The following is a 20,319-nucleotide window of genomic DNA, read 5'->3' as shown; positions in this document are numbered from 1 at the left end:
AGGTAGAGCAGGAGTGAACTGCACGTAGGGAAGCCAGTCCAGATGGAGGGAGCCTGTATGAAAAAACTGGCTTATGAGTTGAGAGATGAGAGACAGCTGGTATGGCTGGAGCCCACAGAGGGCAGGTGTGTGTGGGACGCAGAGAATGGATGAGCAGAGCCTGGGTAGAAGGTAAGGGTAGACAGGCTGGGCCATGGAGCAGTGCGAGGCCCCTGCAGGGTTTAAGCAGTGCCAGCAAGATCAGGTTTATATTGAAAAGGCTGGCTCTGGCTGTTGTATGCTGGGTCAAGTCAGGGCAGGAGAGCTAGTAGAGACAGACTACGGCGTAAGTCATAAGCAGGCTGTCCAGTTGTCCCAAAGGTGGATAATCAAGTCAATCTTGGTGGCTAGCCAATACAAGACTTGTCAATGGGCCTGGCGCAGTGGCTCATGCCTGTAATCCCAGCACTTTGGGAGGCTGAGGCAGGCGGATCACCTGAGGTCAGGAGTTCGAGACCAGCCTGATCAACATGGAGAAACCCCACGTCTACCAAAAATACAAAATTAGCTGGGTGTGGTGGCGCATGCCTGTAATCCCAGCTACTCAGGAGGCTGAGGCAGGAGAATTGCTTGAACCCAGGAGGCAGAGATTGCGGTGAGCTGAGATTGCGCCATTGTACTCCAGCCTGGGCAGCAAGAGCAAACCTCCAACTCAAAACAAACAAACAAACAAAAAAACCCAAAAAACCACAAAACACACCTGTCAATAGAGTGTGTGCAGCCGGGAAAGGCTGGATCAAGGATGGGTATAGGGACAGGTTCGAGCCTCTATGTAGACAGTGAGATGGGCAGAATGGATGGTGGGAAAGACGCCTGGGGAGAAAACCCAAAGTTCTGATTCTCATTGGAGAGTATCATCTGATGAGCCCTCCCAGCTGCTCCCCACCCCCAGCGGATGGTGTCTGCTCACCAATGGCTCTCTTCTCATCCTCCAGGAACCGTTTGAGCTGTGAGACCAGCCTGTCCCCCTTGTGGCCCCTGACAAACTCACAGTTGGCTCTGAGAGCGAGCAGGTAGAGGGCCAGCTGGCCCATGGAAGGCTTGTCCTGGCAGTCACTGTCATCCTCGCTGAATGCAGACCTAGGACAAGGCCAGTTAATGCCTTTGTGAGAAAGTGCCACCCCGTAAGCCTGCGTACAGCACCCACCCCACCAGCATCACAAAGCGGGAAAAAATCTAACAGTGGGAAACTTTGATAAAAGCTCCAAAAGTAGGTGTGTTGGCTATGTTGTTGTGAGGTGTATGCCACAAATATTTAATAAAGATGAACAATTAGATTCAAGAATAAACTCCAAGGGCTCCTGTGTCCAGATCATCTGTGCCTGCCCCACTATTTTGTCCATACTTCACCCACATGCCCCCTCCTTTTTTATTTTTTTATTTTATTTATTTATTTTCTTTGAGACAGAGAGTTTCGCTCTTGTTGCCCAGGCTGGAGTGCAGTGGCATGTTCTCGGCTCACTGCAACCTCCGCCTCCCGAGTAGCTGGGATTACAGTTGCCCACCACCACCCTTGGCTAATTTTTTGTATTTTCAGTAGAGACAGGGTTTCACTATGTTGGCCAGACTGGTTTCGAACTCCTAACCTCATGTGATCTACCTACCTTGGCCTCCCAAAGTGCTGGGATTACAGGCGTGAGCCACCACACCCGGCCATATTTTTTTTTTTTTTTTTTTTTTACTGAGATAGGGTCTCTTTGTCTCCCAGGCTGGAGTGCAGTGGTGCCACCATGGCTCACTGTAGCCTCGATTTCTTAGCCTCAAAAGATCCTCCCACCTTAGCCTCCGGAGAAGCGGGGACCACAGGCATGAGTCACTACACCTGGCTAATTTTTTTTTTTCTTTTTTTTAAGAGATGTGGTCTCACTATGTTGTCTAGGCCGGTCTCAAACTCCTGAGTTCAAGCAATCTTCCTGCCTCAGCCTCCCAAAATGTTGGGATTACAGGTATGAGCCACTATGCCTAGCCTTCTTTTCTCTCCACCCCTGCATCCACTTCTCAAGAGGGAGTCTGAGAAAGAAGCACTCCATGGCTGTCTGATTCTTCGCCTCTCATTCAAACCCCAAAACAGGCCTCTCTGTGATGCCTCTTGAAAAGGGAGCACAGAAAGATGCTGCTTTTGGATTGGTGCAGTGGCTCATGCCTATAATCCCAACACTTTGGGAAGCCAAGACAGGCAGATCACCTGAGGTCAGGAGTTCAAGACCAGCCTGGCCAACATGGTGAAACCCTATCTCTACCAAAAATACAAGAATTAGCTGGGCATGGTGGCACACGCCTGTAATCCCAGCTACTCAGGTGGCTGAGGCATGAGAATCACTTGAACCCGGGAATTGGAGGTTGGGGCAAGCCAAGATTGTGCCACTGCACTCTAGCCTGGGCAACAGAGTGAGAGGAAAGAAAAAAGAAAAAGATGCTGCTTCTGGGCTCAGTATGAAAGAATGTGGTCATGGATTAGTGATGTCTGCCTCATGCATGGGAGGAGAGCATACAGAGTCAGATGCTGCTTCTAAGCTCAATGTAGAAAACTGCAGTCATCGATTAGTGATGTCTGCCTCAGGCACAGTAAAGGAGCAGAGTCAGATGCTGCTTCTGGGCTCATCATAAAAGAGTATAGTCATGGATTAGTTATGTCTGCCTCAGACACATGATGGACAGTAGTAGCAAAAGGAGCCTTGCATTAGCATCTCTGATCTAATCCAACCAACCCCTTCATCCTATAGATGGACAAAGGCCCTCCATTCCATAGATGGAGAAAATTTGCCTAAGGTCTGCCCACAAAGTGGTGACAGGCCCAAACCAGTACCCAAGTTTCCCATCTCTTAGCATGTGGAGCAAGACGTGGAAAAAGAAGAGTGTGTGGCAATACCCTAGGAGGCACTGCTGGTAACCAAGCTTGAGGCTGTGCAGGTAGAGGTCTTCCTTGGTCCCAGCCTGCAGACTGGAGAGGCGTAAGCCCACATAGATGCTGGGGTTCAAGTGCTCCAGGGAAAGCCGGTCCATCCAAGGTAAGAGGTGCTGGCCCAACTTCTCTACCAGATGGCTGTCCATCTCTGGTATTTCTTAGGAAAGAAAATGGTGCAAGTGAGGTCACAGGGCCAGGCCACCAGCAAAGAAGTGCTTTGACGTTACCAGGGCCTTCCCCAGGGAATACATGTCCTCACCCCCACCTCCACCCAGCACACACCAACTTGCAGGGGGAAATGCAGCCATACTGAAAGGCAGTGGGAGGAGAAAAGAGGGGAAGCGCGTATCTCTAAAGAGCAGTTGGAGTGAGCCAGCGAGAGAGGTGGTGGGCTGAAGGTAGAGGATGCTACTGCCAGGCAACCACTCTGCCCATCAGCGGTAACAGTGAGCTGGTGTGCCCGGGCACCTTGCCCAATCTCACTTGGTCCTCATGCCAGTCCTGTGATGTAGATACTGTCATCATTGCTTTGCACAGAAGAGGAAACAGAAGTTCAAAGTCATGTCATGTCTTACACAAGGCTGCAGAGCCAAGGATGGACCTAAGCAAAGCCCCCGCTCTTTGGTGCCCTGCTGTATGTGTGCACTACCCGTTTACAAAAACATCAGCCCACATGCAGAACGTGTTACACATCAAATTTTCAAACAACGCAGACTTCCAGCTGGTGAACTGAGGCTGCCTGGTGAACTTCCTCCATGCAGATCTCAAAATAACGCTTTTCCTGCCATCTCTGTTTAAATGAAGAGGACCTGAGATTGTGAGATGAGCTCTTAGAAAACAGTCACAGCTTGCAGCCGTTTACCTGTTGCTGTGGGATTTATTCGAAGCTGTGCAACGAAAATACTGAAATACTGTGGAAGCGGAAGCCTTAGGGATAGTTCCAAGGGACTTGAGCTCAGCACAGGGTAGCTTAGAGTAGTTTGCCTCGGAGGTACCTTGCACTTTCGGTCCCTGTTTACTGCCTCCCAGTTGCTGCTGGGCTCCAGCTGCCTGATGGTGGCCTTCACTGTGCCATATCCCAGGGGACCAGAACGAGGACCAGAGCTCCTAGAACAGCTCCATCTCTGTGGGTCTGGGTCCCACAACCTCGTGTCTGTTTTCCCGACAGCCCCACATACCTGTTGCTATAAGGTGACCATCCACCAGCATGAAACCCTACATAATCCTTTGCTGTGTGGGCCCAGACCAAAGCACATGGCTGGTTTCTCACCAGATGTTAAGAGAGACTGCGGGGTTGCTTTTTTCCCTTTCTGTCACTCAGAACCATTTTTTGGTGCCTATCTCCATTTCTCCGTCTCTCACTCAATGTGTCTGAGGCTCTCTGGGTCTGTCTCAGTCTCTCTCAGCCTGTCTCTCTCTGGTCATCTGCCCCTCCTCACCTCTTTCCTTTTCCCTTTTCTTGAAATGCGCAAGGGAGTTCCCTGACCTCACCCTGGGCTCTCACTTCCAGCACGATGAGTCAGCACAGGGTTAGAAACTGAAAGATCAGGATCCAGCTGTAAAGGGAAAGACTGACAACCACAGAGCAACCTCCTTAGAAGGAAGGGGCCAGGCAGATTCACCCAGGGTAATAAAAGCAGCCTTGGGTGAGCTCTCGCCCTACCAACCCAGCCCTGCCAGCTAAGGGCTGATTGCTGTTGACATTCACAAGCACAGGAGCCAGACAGAGTGGCTCATGCCTATAATACCAGCAGTTTGGGAGGCCAAGGTGGGAGGATCGCTTGACCCTAGGAGTTTGAAACCAACCCTGGGCAATATAGTGAGACCTCATCTCTAGAAGAAAACTAAAAAAAAAAAAAAAAAAAAAAAAAAAAAGAGAAAAGGAAGCACAGGAGCCCACTTTGCATTAGCGTTTGTGCAGTGATCCCTGTCAATTTCACAACATACATATACAGCTTTAAACTGGGAGAGCAGGTGTCATGGGATCCCTTCCTTGTACTACACCAAGGAGGAAGGCAGGGGAGCATTCTTAGCCCACTTTACAGATAAAGGAATGAGGCTGGGTGCAATTAAGTGACTCAGCGCAGATATTTGCACCCCAAACCCCAGTTCAAGATTCCCCAGACCCCAAGGGATTGGGGCTCCTGTGGGGTCAGGCTAATGAACTGTCCAAGGCTGAGGACCAGATCAGCCAGGAGGAAGAGCTCTGGCTGGCTGAACCCAGAACTCCCCTGGGGACTGTCCGGACATGAACCAAGAGCTGAGGTTCCTGGGCCCAGACCTGAGGTGTCTGATTGCATTTATGGAACACAGATGAGAGGCTTGGAGTTCTGGCCGGGCGTGGTGGCTCACGCCTGTAATCTCAGCAATTTGGGAGGCCGAGGCAAGAGTTTCACTTGAGCCCAGGAGTTCGAGACCATCCTGGGCAACATGGCGAAACCCTGTCTCTACAAAAAAATACAAAAATTAGCCGAGCATGGTAATATGCACATGTAGTCTCCAGCTACTTGGGAGGCTGAGGTGGGGGGGATCACTTGAACCCACGAGGCAGAGGCTGCAGTGAGCCAAGATCGTGCCACTGCACTCCAGCCTGGGCAACAGAGTGAGAACCTCTCTCAACAAAAAACAAAACGAAAAAAGAATACAAGGCTTCAAGTTCTAAAAACTAAGTTCAGCAAAGCTCTGGTAAAGGTGGAGCACCCTGAACGGGTCACTCAGCCCCTCCAACCCTCGACTTCTTCACTTGACACCTGGACATGACTGCACCAACCTCTCAGGGTTTCCCCAGGGTGACAAGAGACCATGGGGGTGAAAGTGTATTGCTGAGCGTAATCCTAGGTGCAGAGGAGGGGAAAAGGCGCGTGGGCGGCCCAAAGTTCCCAAAGCCTGCCTTCTGCCTCCTGTCTGAAGGAGCAGCCCTGAGCCTCTAAGCTCAGACTCATAGACAGGTCCCAGAAGACAGTGTGCTCCAAGAGACCCCTTGGGGCACAGAGCTGGAGCAGGCAGGACCTCCGAAGGCTCACTTCCTGCTGCCTAGAATGTGTCCCCCCCACTCCTTTCCTGCCAGCTCCTTTTCTTCCTTCGAGTCTCAGCTCCCATGTGTCCTCTTGGTCTTCAGAAAGTCTTCCCCATGCCCAGCTATTTTTTAATTTTTTTTATTTTTTTGTAGAGATGGGGTCTCCCTATGTTGCCCAGGCTGACCTCGAACTGCTGAGCTCAAGCGATCCTCCCGCCTCAGCCTTCCAAAATGCTGGGATTTCAAGTGAGAGCACTTAACCATTTCTTTTGTTTGTCCCCCTTCCCTAGAACATAAGCTCTAGGATGGCAGGGATTAGACTTGTCTCATGCTTTGCACGTTCCCCAAAGGCTAACACTGGGCCTGACACAGAAAAGGCTCAGTATGTGCTGAATGAATGTGTGAACGAATGACTGAATTAACGGAGATCTTGTCTGGTGAGGAGTCAAACATATAATCAATCGCAATAGGATGTGTTAAATGCTGAGGTCCAGCTAAGCCCAAACTGCTATGGGAGCTTAGAAGGGCAGGTAAGTTCCCTCATCCTATGCCCTAGCCACCCCCTAAGGACCCAGGAGGAAAGAGGCACAGGATAGAGGCGAGTTACTCACCACAGATCTCAGTGAGGGCCCCCAGGACCCCCAGAAGGAAGAGGAAGGCCCCAAGGTGCCTCATGGCAGCAGCAGGTGGGTGAGCAGTGAGCAAGAATCGGGAAAGACTCCTGGGGCTGGCCCTGCTGAGGCTCTCCTGACCACAGCCGGTCACCACTCCGAGAGACGCAGCTTCCTGTCACTGATTAATCCTCCACGCCTGCAATGCACAGCTAAGTCTGCAGAGGGGTGGGGCGGGGGAAGGTCTCTGGTGGCGGGGAACATAAGGCCAAAGAACAGAGGAAGGAAGGGCAGAGCAGCCCTCCTGGAGGTAGGGAACAAAGGGAGGAGGAGGGCGAGTGGGACCATGTGAGACATCTTGAGGCCATCCACGTTCCTGCTTAAAGAGCCCGGGACCAGCGCAGAGGGCCTGATGCCTATCTGTCAAGTCTGTCCGACCGTGCCTGTCTGCTGTCCCCCTAGCTGTTCCAGTGGTGGATTGGCAGGACCGGGTGCCTACCTGGTACTCCTTACCGAAGGAGCCCCTGGTAGTGCCCACCTAGCCCAGGACAAGGAGTGGAACGGGAGCTGCAGCTGCAGTGGTCACGTGAGCAGCATTGCTGGAGTCAGCTGTTTTTCAGCACCGCCTCCCTCAGTTGTGGGGGGAGGGGATTGTGGGGGTGGGGGAGTTGGGCAGTTAGTTGGGGGGTGGGTGCCGCTGGCCCCAGACCAGCCAGGCCACTTTTCTCAACCAATCCGAAAGAGCTGGGAGCCTCCTGGAGAGGACAAAACAAAACAAGTTGAAGAATGGGATTAAGTCTGGGCACGGTGGCTCACACCTGTAATCCTAGCACTTTGAAAGGCTGAGGCGGGCAGGTCAGTTGAGCCCAGGAGTTGGAGACGAGCCTGGGCAACATGGGGAAACACTGTCTCTACAAAAAAACAAAAAACACATACAAAAAAACATAAATTAGCCTGGCGTGGTGGCAGACGCCTGTAATCCCAGCTACTTGGGGGGCTGAGGCAGGAGGATCGCTTGAACCCAAGAGGTGGAGGCTACAGTGAGCCAAGATTACACCACTGCACTCCAGCTTGGGTGACAAAGTGAGACCCTGTCTCAAAAATAAAATAAAATAAAAAGAATGAGATTGAATCTTCCAGAAGCAGGGGTACTTGCCAGAACTCGGAAAGTAACCTCAAAAAAAATCTCTGCAAACAGGAAAGAGAACAAAAGATTCCTCATCTGCCCAGCCCCACAGGAGAATCAATGTATACGAGTTAACTAGTGGCGGCTGTGTGACTTTGGCCAGGTCACTTAACCTCTCGAGTTTAAAATACTTCTTCCTGTGTGAGATGAGAGGGTTAGGCAAGATCATTCTAACAGTTCCCTTTCAGCTCAATTTGTGAAAACACTATGACCTTAAAATATCTCCAATCATTTCCATGCACAATCTGTATTGCAATTATTTTATGGTAAATTGCCAAGGTTCACCCTTTTAAGACAATCTTTTTGAGCCTGACTTATCACAAACCAAGCCCTTGACATAAATAAATACAGCGTGTGTCTGTTTACGGAACTACTTGAAAATTTTAAATGATAGGTTGTCCAGTCAGAAAGGCTGGATGTGGCCACTAGGAGAAGCACCCCTGGAGGTTCTGAGGAAGGAGGGAGGCCAGTGGGGAGCCCAACTTCCGCAGAACCGCACGTTTGGACCTTCAGAGGAGCCACGGCGAAGGTGTGCAATGGAGCCACCTTGGTCCTGGGTGGGACTGCCTTGGCTCCCCCAACCCTCTGCCTGTTTCCAGTAACAACTATTATGATTCCTATTTCCAGGAGGGCAGCCTGGAGGAGGTGGCCATGGAGGATAGCCTTCGTATTGTCAGCCTCTGGTGAGAAGCAACAGCATCCTTCCAGAGAGTCACTTCTGATCCCCAAGGTAGTTAGGGTGTCGAAGTAAAGGAGGAAGACACCCCCTGCCTACCTACCTGGACTCAGTGCTAGACGGTGGGGGAGTAGGAATAGGAGGACAGCACATTTCCCATGCATATTAGAAATACTGGTGGCTCATGCCTGTAATCCCAGCACTTTGGGAAGCCAAGGCAAGAGGACTGCTTGAGCCCACAAGTTTGAGACCAGTCTGGGCAAGATGGTGAGACCCTGATTCTAAAAAACAAACAAAACAAAAAAATGCCAGGGATGGGGGTGTGTGCCTGTAAGTCTCAGCTACTCGAGAGGCTACAAGTGGGAGGATCACTTGAGCCCAGGAGGCTGAGGTTGCAGTGAGCTGAGATCAGACCACTGCACTCCAGTCTGGGCGACAGGAGACCCTGTCCTAAAAATAAAGTAAAATTAAAAAAAGAAATAGAGTGACTGGTCAGGGATAGTGCTATTTTAGGTCATGTGGTCAGGGAATGTGAAAAACAAAAATGATTACATCATTTAGATCAGGATTTCTATTTTTTTTATTTTTGAACTCCTGGGCTCAAGCGATCCTCCTGTCTCAGCCTCTCAAAGAGCTGGGATTACAGGCATGAACCACTGCACCTGGCCAGATCAAGATTTCTATTTGTGGTGAAAACTAGCTTGGAATGAGAAAGTAAAAGTCTGCCTGTGCTCCCACTAGACTGGGATAACAGAGACCTCTAAAGCCAGCTGCAACATCAACAGGAAACATTTCTTATTTTTTCTTATTTATTTATTTTTTTTTGAGACAGGGTCTCACTCTTGTTGCCCAGGCTGGAGTGCAATGGCATGATCTCGGCTCACTACAACCTCCTCCTCCCGGGTTCAAGCGATTCTCCTGCCTCAACCTCTTGAGTAGCTGACATCACAGGCATGCGCCACCATCCCCAGCTAATTTTTGTATTTTTAGTAGAGACGGGGTTTCACCCTGTTGGCCAGGCTGGTCTCGGACTCCTGACCTCAAGTGATCTGCCTGCCTCAGCCTCCCGAAGTATTGGGATTACAGGCATGAGCCAGCGCGCCTGGCCAACAGGAAACATTTCTATCAAGGCCATGCATGCTACAGCTATTTGGGTGACTACTACTTTTTTTACTGATATTTATATTTTTCCCCCTAAAATCACAAGTGATCAGAAATTTGCTGTTTGATATCCTATTAGTAAGAACAGAACATCCCACTGTTGCCTAGAAGAGCTATGTCATTTTGACACAGACAAGCAGTCTCAGATAAGGTGTTTCTGGACTCAGCATTCCACATTTTTCTTAACTTTGTAGTTTCTAAGGAAACAAGACTCTAGGTCCACTTTACCGTCCAGACCTGAAGCTGACCCTTCATACACAGCCCTGTGATACTTAGAGCCTGCTTGCCTCAAAACACTGCTTGCTTTACACTTCACCTAACTCCACCCTTCCCCTCAATTCTTTAATAACCCTTACCTTTGTTCAGCCAGATCACTGTAGTTCCTCTGCTGGGTGGTTTCCCTCATTGGAATAAGTCAACAACTGGGTTTGTTTCTGGTGGTTTTAGGCTGACTTGGCGAGGACTAGCCTAAAAATTAACCCAAAAGAGAAAAATAAAATTGTATACATGAAGATGGTATGAGAAGAATGGATATAACAAATACACAACTCTAGTTCTATATGAAATATCTATTTTAGTGATTAAAAGTATATATATATTAAAATCATATTTTAAGGCCAGGCACAGTGGCTCACACCTGTAATCCCAGCACTTTGGGAGGCCGAGGCGGGTGGATCACCTGAGGTCAGGAGTTCGAGACCAGCCTGACCAACAGGGTGAAATCCCGTCTCTACTAAAAATACAAAAATTAGCCGGGCATGGTGGCATGTGCCTGTGATCCCAGCTACTTGGGAGGTTGAGGTGGGAGAATTGCTTGAACCTGGGGGCCACAGGTTGCAGTGGGCCAAGATCATGCCACTGCACTCCAGCCCGGGTGACAGAGCAAGACCCCATCTCGGAGAAACAAAAAACAAACAAAAACAGAAAGAAAGAAAAGGAGGAAGAGGAGAAGGAGAAAGAAAGCAAAGATAAAGAAAATCATAAAAAAATCCCATCAACTAGAGCATTGGTTCCCAACTGTGGTCACTGGATGACTGGTAGTCTCCAAGAACCTTTTAGGGGGCCTGTGAGTTTAAAATTACTTTCAAGTGGCTGGGCGCAGTGGCTCATGCCTGAAATCCCAGCCCTTTGGGAGGCCGAGGTGGGTGGATCACCTGAGGTCAGGAGCTCGAGACCAGCCTGGCCAGTGTGGCAAAACCCAGTCTCTACTAAAAATACAAAAATTAGCTGCGCGTGGTGGTGGGCTCCTGTAGTCCCAGCTACTTGGGAGGCTGAGGCTGGAGAATTACTTGAACCCAGGAGGTGGAGGTTGCAGTGAGCCAAGATTACGCCACTGCACTCCAGCCTGGACAACAGAGCGAGACTCCTCACACACACACACACACACGCAAATTGCTTTCAAGTTAAGATAAATAGCAAGACACTATTAGTGTAATAGTAAGACATTTCATCAAATGGTGCAGGAACAATTGGATGTCTATATGCAAAACAAACAAATCAACCTAGACATACACCTTTCACAAAAAATTAACTTGAAATAGACCTAACTATGAAACACAGAACTATAAAACTTCAAGAAGAGGTGATGCCTTTTTAGATACAACACCTAAAGCATAGTCCATGAAAGAAATTGTCTGGGTGCAGTGACTGGGTGCAGTAACCTCAGCACTTTGAGAGGCCAAAGTGGCAGGATCACTTGAGGCCAGGAGTTTGAGACAAGCCTGGGCAACATAGTGAGCCCCTATCTTTATCAAAAGAAAAGAAAAAAAGGAAAGAAAAGAAAAAAGAGGCCGGACATGGTGGTTCACACCTGTAATCCCAGCACTTTGGGAGGCCAAGGCGGGTGGAACTCTTGTCTCAAAAAAAAAAAAAAAAAAAAAGTAAGTATTAGTTTTCACACTGCTATAAAGAAATACCCGCAATTCGGTAATTTATAAAGGAAAGAGGTTTAATTGACTCACAGTTGTGCATGGCTGGGGAGGCCTCAGAAAACTTGCAATCATGGCAGAAGGCAAAGGGGAAGCAAGCACCTTCTTCACAAGGTGGCAGTAGAGAGATTGAGAAAGTGCCACACTTAAAACCATCAGCTCTTGTGAGAACTCCCTCTCTATCATGAGAACAGCATGGGGGAAACCACCTCCATGATCCAGTCACCTCCCAACCAGGTGTCTCCCTCAAGTGGAAATTACAATTCAAGATGAAATTTGGGTGGGGACACAGAGCCAAACCATACTAGAAAAAAAAGAAGAAAAGAAAAGAAGGGGCCAGGTGCGGTGGTTCACACCTGTAATCCCAGCACTTTGGGAGGCCAAGGCGGGTGGATCACAAGGTCAAGAGAACAAGACCAACCTGATCAACACGGTGAAACTTCGTCTCTACTAAAAATACAAAAATTAGCTGGGTGTGGTGGCACGTGCCTGTAATCTCAGCTATTTGGGAGGCTGAGGCACGAGAATCACTTGAACCCGGGAAGCAGAGATTGTAGTGAGCTGAGATTGGGCCACTGCACTCCAGCCTGGGAAACGGAGCGAGACTGTCTGGAGAAAAAAAAAAAAAGTTCATAACTTTATTCGTAACTGCTAAAAACCGGAAGCAGCCAATGTATCCTTCAATGAATGCATAAACAAATTGTGGTACATCTATACAATGAAATATTGCATATATAAAAACAGTGATAAAACTAAGTGAGCCATTAAGCCATAAAAAGACATGAATGAGGCTGGGTGCAGTGGCTTACGCCTGTAATCCCAGCACTTTGGGAGGCTGAGGCAGGCAGATCACTTGAGGGCAAGAGTTTGAGACTAGCCTGGCCAACATAGTGAAACCCTGTCTGTATTCAAAATACAAAAATGAGCCAAGCATGGTGGCTCACACCTGCAATCCCAGCTACTCAGGGGGCTGAGGCAGGAGAATCGCTGGAACCCAGGAGGCGAACGCTGCTGTGAGCTGAGATCGCACCGCTGCACTCCAGCCTGGGCAATGGACTGAGACTCCATCTTAAAAAAAAAAAAAATTAGATCAAATAATCGTTGGCAAAAAGCATTAAGAGAGATAAAGAGGATGTGTCAGATTGTGTTTTCAAAGCTGTCTAACAATACCAGCTGTTCCACATGGTTTTCTATAATTTTGTCATTCATCCATGAAGAGATGAGTCTAATTCCCCTCCCTTTGAATCTAGGCAGGTTTGTGACATCCTTGTCAGTAGCAGAATGCAGAAGTGATGATATATAACTCGAGGTCAGAAAAGAAAATGCAACTTCCACCTTGCTCACTTGAACACTTGAGCTGGAGTACTGAGCTGTCATGTAAGCAGTACGACTGCCTTGAGGCGGCTACAAACTGATCCACAAAGGTAATCCACATGGATAAACCCTGAGATTACCTGAAGAGAGAGAGAGAGAGATCCAGCCAGCTCCCAGCTTTTCCATACCCCTACTATTCCAGCTTTTATCGCATAAAAGATGTCAAGACAGAACCATTTAATGGAGCCCATCCCCAATTTTTTGTTTTGTTTTGTTTTTGAGATGGAGTCTCGCTCTGTCACCCAGGCTGGAGTGCAGTGACGCGATCTCGGCTCACTGCAAGCTCTGCCTCCGGGTTCACGCCATTCTCCTGCCTCAGCCTCCCGAATAGCTGGGACTACAGGCGCCCACCACCACTCCTGGCTAATTTTTTGTAGTTTTAGTAGAGACGGGCTTTCACCGTGTTAGCCAGGATGGTCTTGATCTCCTGACCTCGTGATCCACTGGCCTCAGCCTCCCAAAGTGTTGGGATTACAGGCATGAACCACCGCGCCTGGCCAAGAGTTCTTTATCTATGTTATATATGTAGGGGTGGGTTGCCCCTACACACCTGTGGGTCTTTCTCGTAAGGTGGAACGAGAGACTTAGGAAAGAAAAAGACACAGAGACAAAGTATAGAGAAAGAAATAAGGGGACCCGGGGGACCAGCGTTCAGCATATGGAGGATCCCGCCAGCCTCTGAGTTCCCTTAGTATTTATTGATCATTCGTGGGTGCTTAAAGAAAAGGGGGTTGTGTCAGGGTCACAAGACAATAGTGGGGAGAGGGTCAGCAGACAAACACGTGAACAAAGGTCTTTGCATCATAGACAATGTAAAGGATTAAGTGCTGTGCTTTTAGATATGCATACACATAAACATCTCAATGCTTTACAAAGCAGTATTGCTGCCCGCAGGTCCCACCTCCAGCCCTAAGGCGGTTTTTCCCTATCTCAGTAGATGGAGCATACAATCGGGTTTTATACCGAGACATTCCATTGCCCAGGGACAGGCAGGAGACAGATGCCTTCCTCTTGTCTCAACTGCAAGAGGCATGCCTTCCTCTTGTACTAATCCTCCTCAGCACAGACCCTTTACGGGTGTCGGGCTGGGGGACGGTCAGGTCTTTCCCTTCCCACGAGGCCATATTTCAGACTATCACATGGGGAGAAACCTTGGACAATACCTGGCTTTCCTAGGCAGAGGTCCCTGCGGCCTTCCGCAGTTTTTGTGTCCCTGGGTACTTGAGATTAGGGAGTGGTGATGACTCTTAAGGAGCATGCTGCCTTCAAGCATCTGTTTAACAAAGCACATCTTGCACCGCCCTTAATCCATTTAACTCTGAGTTGACACAGCACATGTTTCAGAGAGCAGGGGGTTGGGGGTAAGGTTATAGATTAACAGAATCTCAAGGCAGAGGAATTTTTCTTAGTACAGAACAAAATGGAGTCTCCTATGTCTACTTCTTTCTATACAGACACAGCAACAATCTGATCTCTCTTGCTTTTCCCCACAATATAAGACTGTTCTGCAGTGAGCAGCTACATGCAAACCCAGCCCCTGAAGTCTGAAGGAGCCGAGAGGCTGAAGAAAAAAAAGCTGACAACCTCAACTTGACACTGCAACCTCCATCTCCCTGGCTCAAGCAATTCTCGCACCTCATCCTCCCAAGTAGCTGGGACTATAGGCTTGCGCCACCACACCCGGCTAATTTTTTTATATTTTAGTAGAGACGGGGTTTTCACCATTTTGCCCAGAGTGGTCTCAAACTCCTGAGATCAGGCTATCTGCCTGCCTCTGCCTCCCAAAGTGCTGAGATTAAAGGCGTGAGCCACCTAGCCTGGCCCTGCAACGTATTTTTTAAATTGAAAGTGACCAGGCATTTAATGAGCATTTATTTAATTTAACATAAATATTTTAAATTACATGACAATTGTATTTATAAGCATTTATCATATATATTCATTTATTTTTGCTTTGATTTATTTTTGTTTTGCGATGGAATTTCTCTTATTGCCCAGGCTGGAGTGCAATGGCGCAATCTCGGCTCACCGCAACCTCCGCCTGCCGGGTTCAAGCGATTCCCCCACCTCAGCCTCCCGAGTAGCTGGGATTACAGGCATGTACCACCATGCCTGGCTAATTTTTGTATTTTTAGTAGAGACGGGGTTTCTCCATGTTGGTCAGGCTGGTCTTGATCTCCCAACCTCAGGTGATCCGCCCACCTCGGCCTCCCAAAGTGCTGGGATTACAGGCATGAGCCACCGCGCCCAGCCTATATTTTTTACCATTGCCTTAGACTAGTTATGAGAACTGAGATATTAGACAAAGGTAATCATTAAATTTTTTGTTATTTTTACAGCCTGTGACTATCAGATGTTCACCTAAGAATCTTAAATACGTACTTATTTTGTTGATAACTCGGAAGATTTCGCTGTTTCCTATTAAACTAGTCATATTAAATTAGTCATTTATCAAAAAATCACACACAAAGGTCATTTTGGTTTTGGCTAGGTTTATAGTCTTACAATCTTTATGCCAAACCCCCAACACCCTTAAAATATCTAGCAGAGGCACATGTAAAAAAACTTTGACCAGTAAACCAAGGCAAAAATGTATGTTAACAATTTTGAAGACATTTTTATTTTACCAATAACTTTTAAAACCAGTTTATTTATTAAAGATTTACTTGAGTCAGGCCAGACGCTGTGACTCATGCCTGTAATCTCAGCACTTTGGGATGCTGAGGCAAGTGGATCACTTGTCAGGAGTTTGAGCCCAGCTTGGCCAACATAGTAAAAATCCCATCTCTAACTAAAAATACAAAAAGTAGCTGGTCATGGTGGCACATGCCTGTAACCCCAGCTACTCAGGACACTGAGATAGGAGAATCACTTCGAACCTAGGAAACGGAGGTTGCAGTGAGCCAAGATCGCACCACTGCACTCTAGCCTGGATGACAGAGCAAGACTCCGTCTCAAAAAAAAAAAAAATTACTTAAGTCACATAAACTTGAAAAATATATTTGGGCTTTCTTAATTTATGAGTATTTATTTTTAAGTCAACTTGGTACCATGCAGACACAATATACAACATATGTAAACACATCTAACCACATGTATACACAAATAAAAATCTTACAGCTTTAGGCCGGTTGTGGTGGTTCATGCCTGTAACCCTAACACTTTGGGAGGCCGAGGTGCGGGGGTCACTTGAGGTCAGGAGTTCAATACCAGCCTGGCCAGCATGGCAAAACCCCACTTCTACTAAAAATACAAAAATGAGCCAGGCGTGGTAGCAAACACCTTTAATCCCAGCTACTCAGGAACCTGAGGCACGTGAATCACCTGAACCCGGGAAGCAGAGGTTGCAGTGAGCGGAGATTGTACCACTGCACTCCAACCTACTAAATAGAGTGAAAAAAAATAATTTTCTTTTTACGGGTTTTACCTTAGAGCTCTAATCCTGGGATAGTACTGTGTCCGGAATTGGGGGGTTCTTGGTCTCACTGACTTCAAGAATGAAGCGGCGAACCTTCAAGGTGAGTGTTACAGTTCTTAAAGACGGCATGTCCGGAGTTTGTTTCTTCTGATGCTCGGATGTTTTCGGAGTTTTTTTTCCTTCTGGTGGGTTCGCGGTCTCACTGGTGTCAGCAGTGAAGCCACAGACCTTCACAGTGAGTGTTAACAGCTTATAAACGCAGTGTACACCCAAAAACCAAGCAGCAGTAAGAGTTACTGCAAACAGTGAAAGAATAAAACCTCCACTGCCTGGAGGAAAAACGGAGAGAGTTACCACACCTGAGTCCGGCAGCCTGCTTTTATTCTCTTATCTGGCCCCACCCACATCCTGCTGATTGGTCCATTTTACAGAGAGCCGATTGGTCCGTTTTGACAGGGTGCTGATTGGTGTGTTTACCATCCCTGCTCTAGACACAAAAGTTCTCCAGGACCCCACTAGATTAGCTAGATACAGAGTGCTAATTGGTGTATTTACAAACCCTGAGCTAGACACAGGGTGCTGATTGGTGCATTTACAAACCTTGAGCTAGATATAGAGTGCCGACTGGTGTATTCACTATCCCTTAGCTAGACATAAATGTTCTCCAAGTCCCCACCAGATCAGCTAGACACAGAGCGCAGATTGGTGCATTTACAAAACTTGAGCTAGACACCGGGTGCTGATTGGTGCATTTACAAACCTTGAGCTAGATACAGAGTGCCCACTGGTGTATTCACAATCCCTTAGCTAGACATAAAGATTCTCCACATTGCTACCAGATTAGCCAGATACAGAGTGCCGATTGGTGCATCCACAAACCCCGAGCTAGACACAGGGTGCTGATTGGTGTGCTTACGAACCTTGAGCTACATATAGAGTGCTGATTGGTGTATTTACAATATCTTAGCTAGACATAAAGGTTCTCCAAATCCCCACTAGACTCAGGAGCCCAGCTGGCTTCACCTACTGGAGCTCATACTGTCGGGGCAGGTGGAGCTGCCTGCCAGTCCCGCTCTCATGCTCCCGCACTCCTCAACCCTTGGGCGGTTGATGGGACCGGGCGCTGCGGAGCAGGGGGTGGCGCTCATTGGGGAGGCTTAGGCTGCACCGGAGCCCACAGCGGCGGGGAGGAGACTCAGGCATGGCAGGCTGCAGGTCCTGAGCCCTGCCCCACGGGGAGGCAGCTAAGGCCCGGGGAGAATTTGAGCGCAGCGCCGGTGGGCGGCACTGCTGAGGAACCTGGCGCACTCTCCGCAGCTGCTGTCCCGGTGCTAAGCCCCTCACTGCCCGTGGCCGGCGGGGCTGGCCGGCCGGCTGCTCCAAGTGCGCGGCCCGCCAAGCCCATGCCCACCCGTAACTCTAGCTGGCCCGCAAGCGCCGCGCACAGCCCTGGTTCCCGCCCGTGCCTCTCCCTCCACACCTCCCCGCAGGCCGAGGGAGCCGGCTCTGGCCTCGGCCAGCCCAGAGAAGGGCTCCCACGGTGCAGCAGCGGGGCTGAAGGGCTCCTCAGGCGTGGCCAGAATGGGCGCCGAGGCCGAGGAGGCACCGAGAGCCAGCGAGGGCTGTGAGGGCTGCCAGCACGCATCACCTCTCAGTACTACAGAGTCACCAGTTTATAAAAGATGGTTGGTCCAAATTATTTTTGACAAAACTGGAACTTGTTTACATGGCTAAACTTTATTTGTCCTAATAGATAATCTAATGGAGGCTGTGAACCAAAATTTTGGGTAGTTTCCATGGCAGTTTGATTTTTAAAACCTTTTTTTTTTTTTTTTTAAGTTTTAAATGGGGCCAGGCATGGTGGCTCATGCCTGTAATCCCAGCACTTTCAGAGGCTGAGGCAGGAGGACTGCTTGAGCCCAGACGTTGGAAACCAGCCTGGGCAACATAGCAAGACCCCATATCCATATACACACGCACACACACACACACACACACACACACACACTTGAAAAAACAATGAGTTTAGGGTTAAATTTTTAATGCTTATATTTTAGCTGGAACCTGGCTGAACTATATAGAAAAAATCTCCAGGTAGCCTTGAATTAGTAACACTATAAAGAGTTTTATCTCAACACCAGTAGAAAAGTCAACAGACTTAAAGCAGGTAGAAAAATAAAATAGAGAACGTAGAAGACTCTACATGTTAACTCTATAACTGCAGGTTGACCATTTGAGCTCTGAATTTTCCTTCTTGTAATTTGCCCACCAGTTTAAAAATGTGCACAAAAACGGGCTATAATATGTAGCCAGCTAGCGTCCCAGAAAAGCTAGCATGCCTTTGAACTTTCCATGTAGTTTTTAAACATGTAAGCCAAAGGGTTCCTGAAGGTGGTTGGCTAGAGACTGTCCCGTTAGTACTAAGCACCCCCCATAATTGCACTTCCCTTACCCAGGTGACCCTTTGAGAGTACTCTTAGCATAAGCACCCTCACAAAATCTACGAATCAGCTGAGTTTGACCTGATTACACCTCCACCCCCGCCGGTAAACCCAGGGTCCACAAAATGTTCCCTCCGTGGTCTGAATGGAGGGAATCAGGAAGGCCACCTTTAAACCCAGGGTTGACAAAGACATTCCTTGCAGGGTCTGGATGCAGGGAACTGGGACCAGGCACTGGGAAGGACTGGGAAGGCCCCTGCCAATGCAGGGCTGACAGGGAAACGTCCCCTCCAGGGTCCACCAATGATGGGAACCCAGCTGGGAAGAAATAAAGTCTCCAAGATTTTTTTTTTTTTTTTTGAGACAGTGTCTCACTCTTGTCGCCCAGGCTGGAGTGCAGTGGCGCAATCTTGGCTCACTGCAACCTCCATCTCCTGGCTTCAAGCCATTCTTCTGCCTCAGCCTCCTGAGTAGCTGGGACTACAGGCGAGCACCACCTTGCCCGGCTAATTTTTGTATTTTTAGTAGAGACGGGGTTTCACAATATTGGCCAGGCTAGCCTCAAACTCCTGACCTCGTGATCCACCCGCCTTGGCCTCCCAAAGTGCTGGGATTATAGGCATGAGCTGTCGCACCCAGCCAGTCTCCGAGTTCTTTAACCTCAAGCAGGAGATCTTGGATTCTGATAGGACTTACCCAGACCCTTTCCCAGAGTGATCAGGAAGGAGCAAGGGGACTTTGTTAAAGAGTCCTTGTTGGTGGCAGGCATTGTCCAGGGCAACAAGAGGAAAGAAATCTGGGGTGACTTTAGAATCTCATTCTCATTACCAGATATGTTAACTGAAAAATCATGAGAATCTATAAATTTGGACAGGAGACTTTTTATTTATTTGTTTGTTTATGTAGAGAGCCAGTCTCTCTATCACCCGGGCCGGAGTGCAGTGGCGTGAACACACCTCACTGCAGCCTCAACCTCCTGAGCCCAAGTGATACTCTTGCCTCAGCCTCCTGAGTAGCTGGGACCACGAGTAGCTGGGACCACAGGTGCACACTACCACACCAGCTAATTAAAAATAAGTTTTCCTTTTGTAGAGATGAGGGTCTCACTATGTTGTCCAGGCTGCTTTCAAACTCCTGGGCTCAAGTGATCCTCCCCACTCAGCTTCTGAGTAGCTGGGACTACAGGAACCTGGCCCTATGCCTGGCTGTGTTTTTTTTTTTTTTAGGCGGGGCACAGTTTAGTAGACACAAGGTATCACTATGTTGCCCAGGCTGGTCTAGAACTCCTGAGCTCAAGCAATCCTCCCACCTTTGCCTCCCAAAAGGCTGGAATTACAGGTGTGAGGCACCGTGCCAAGCTAATTTTTTTTTTTTCTGAAACAGAGTCTCTCTGTTGCACAGGCTGCAGTGCAATGGCACAATTTTGGCTCACTGCAACCTCTGCCTCCCAGGTTCAGGTGATTTTTCTGCCTTGGCCTCCCTAGTAGCTGGGATTACAGGTGTGCATCACCACGCCCAGACAATTTTTGTATTTTTAGTAGAGATGGGGTTTCACCATATTTGC

General features: G+C 48.5%; 1 protein-coding gene across 6 annotated transcripts in view; it reads right to left on the bottom strand.

Moving 5' to 3' along the window:
- Positions 1-16,669, bottom strand: part of TCN2 (transcobalamin 2) — a 31,086-nt gene extending 14,417 nt beyond the window's left edge. Inside the window, exons 1-6 of one of the 6 annotated variants that reach the window (XM_063704607.1) lie at positions 16,324-16,669; positions 9,951-10,062; positions 7,071-7,326; positions 6,572-6,789; positions 2,909-3,101; positions 950-1,119 (exon numbers count right to left, since the gene is read on the bottom strand). In XM_063704607.1, coding sequence (XP_063560677.1) covers positions 950-1,119; positions 2,909-3,101; positions 6,572-6,635 — 427 coding nt within the window. In that variant the 5' untranslated portion in view covers positions 6,636-6,789; positions 7,071-7,326; positions 9,951-10,062; positions 16,324-16,669. Of the gene's footprint in view, positions 1-949; positions 1,120-2,908; positions 3,102-6,571; positions 7,483-9,950; positions 10,063-16,323 lie in introns of those variants that run through there. The other 5 variants (XM_063704608.1, XM_055374202.1, XM_063704610.1 and 2 more) reach the window with 5 other exon arrangements.
- Between the last annotated feature and the right edge of the window lie 3,650 nt (positions 16,670-20,319).

Source organism: Gorilla gorilla, chromosome 23, assembly GCF_029281585.2.
Source record: "Gorilla gorilla gorilla isolate KB3781 chromosome 23, NHGRI_mGorGor1-v2.1_pri, whole genome shotgun sequence".
Lineage (NCBI taxonomy): Eukaryota > Metazoa > Chordata > Mammalia > Primates > Hominidae > Gorilla > Gorilla gorilla.
Note: the sequence above shows the minus strand (reverse complement) of the source record. Positions and strands in the feature narration are given on the sequence as shown.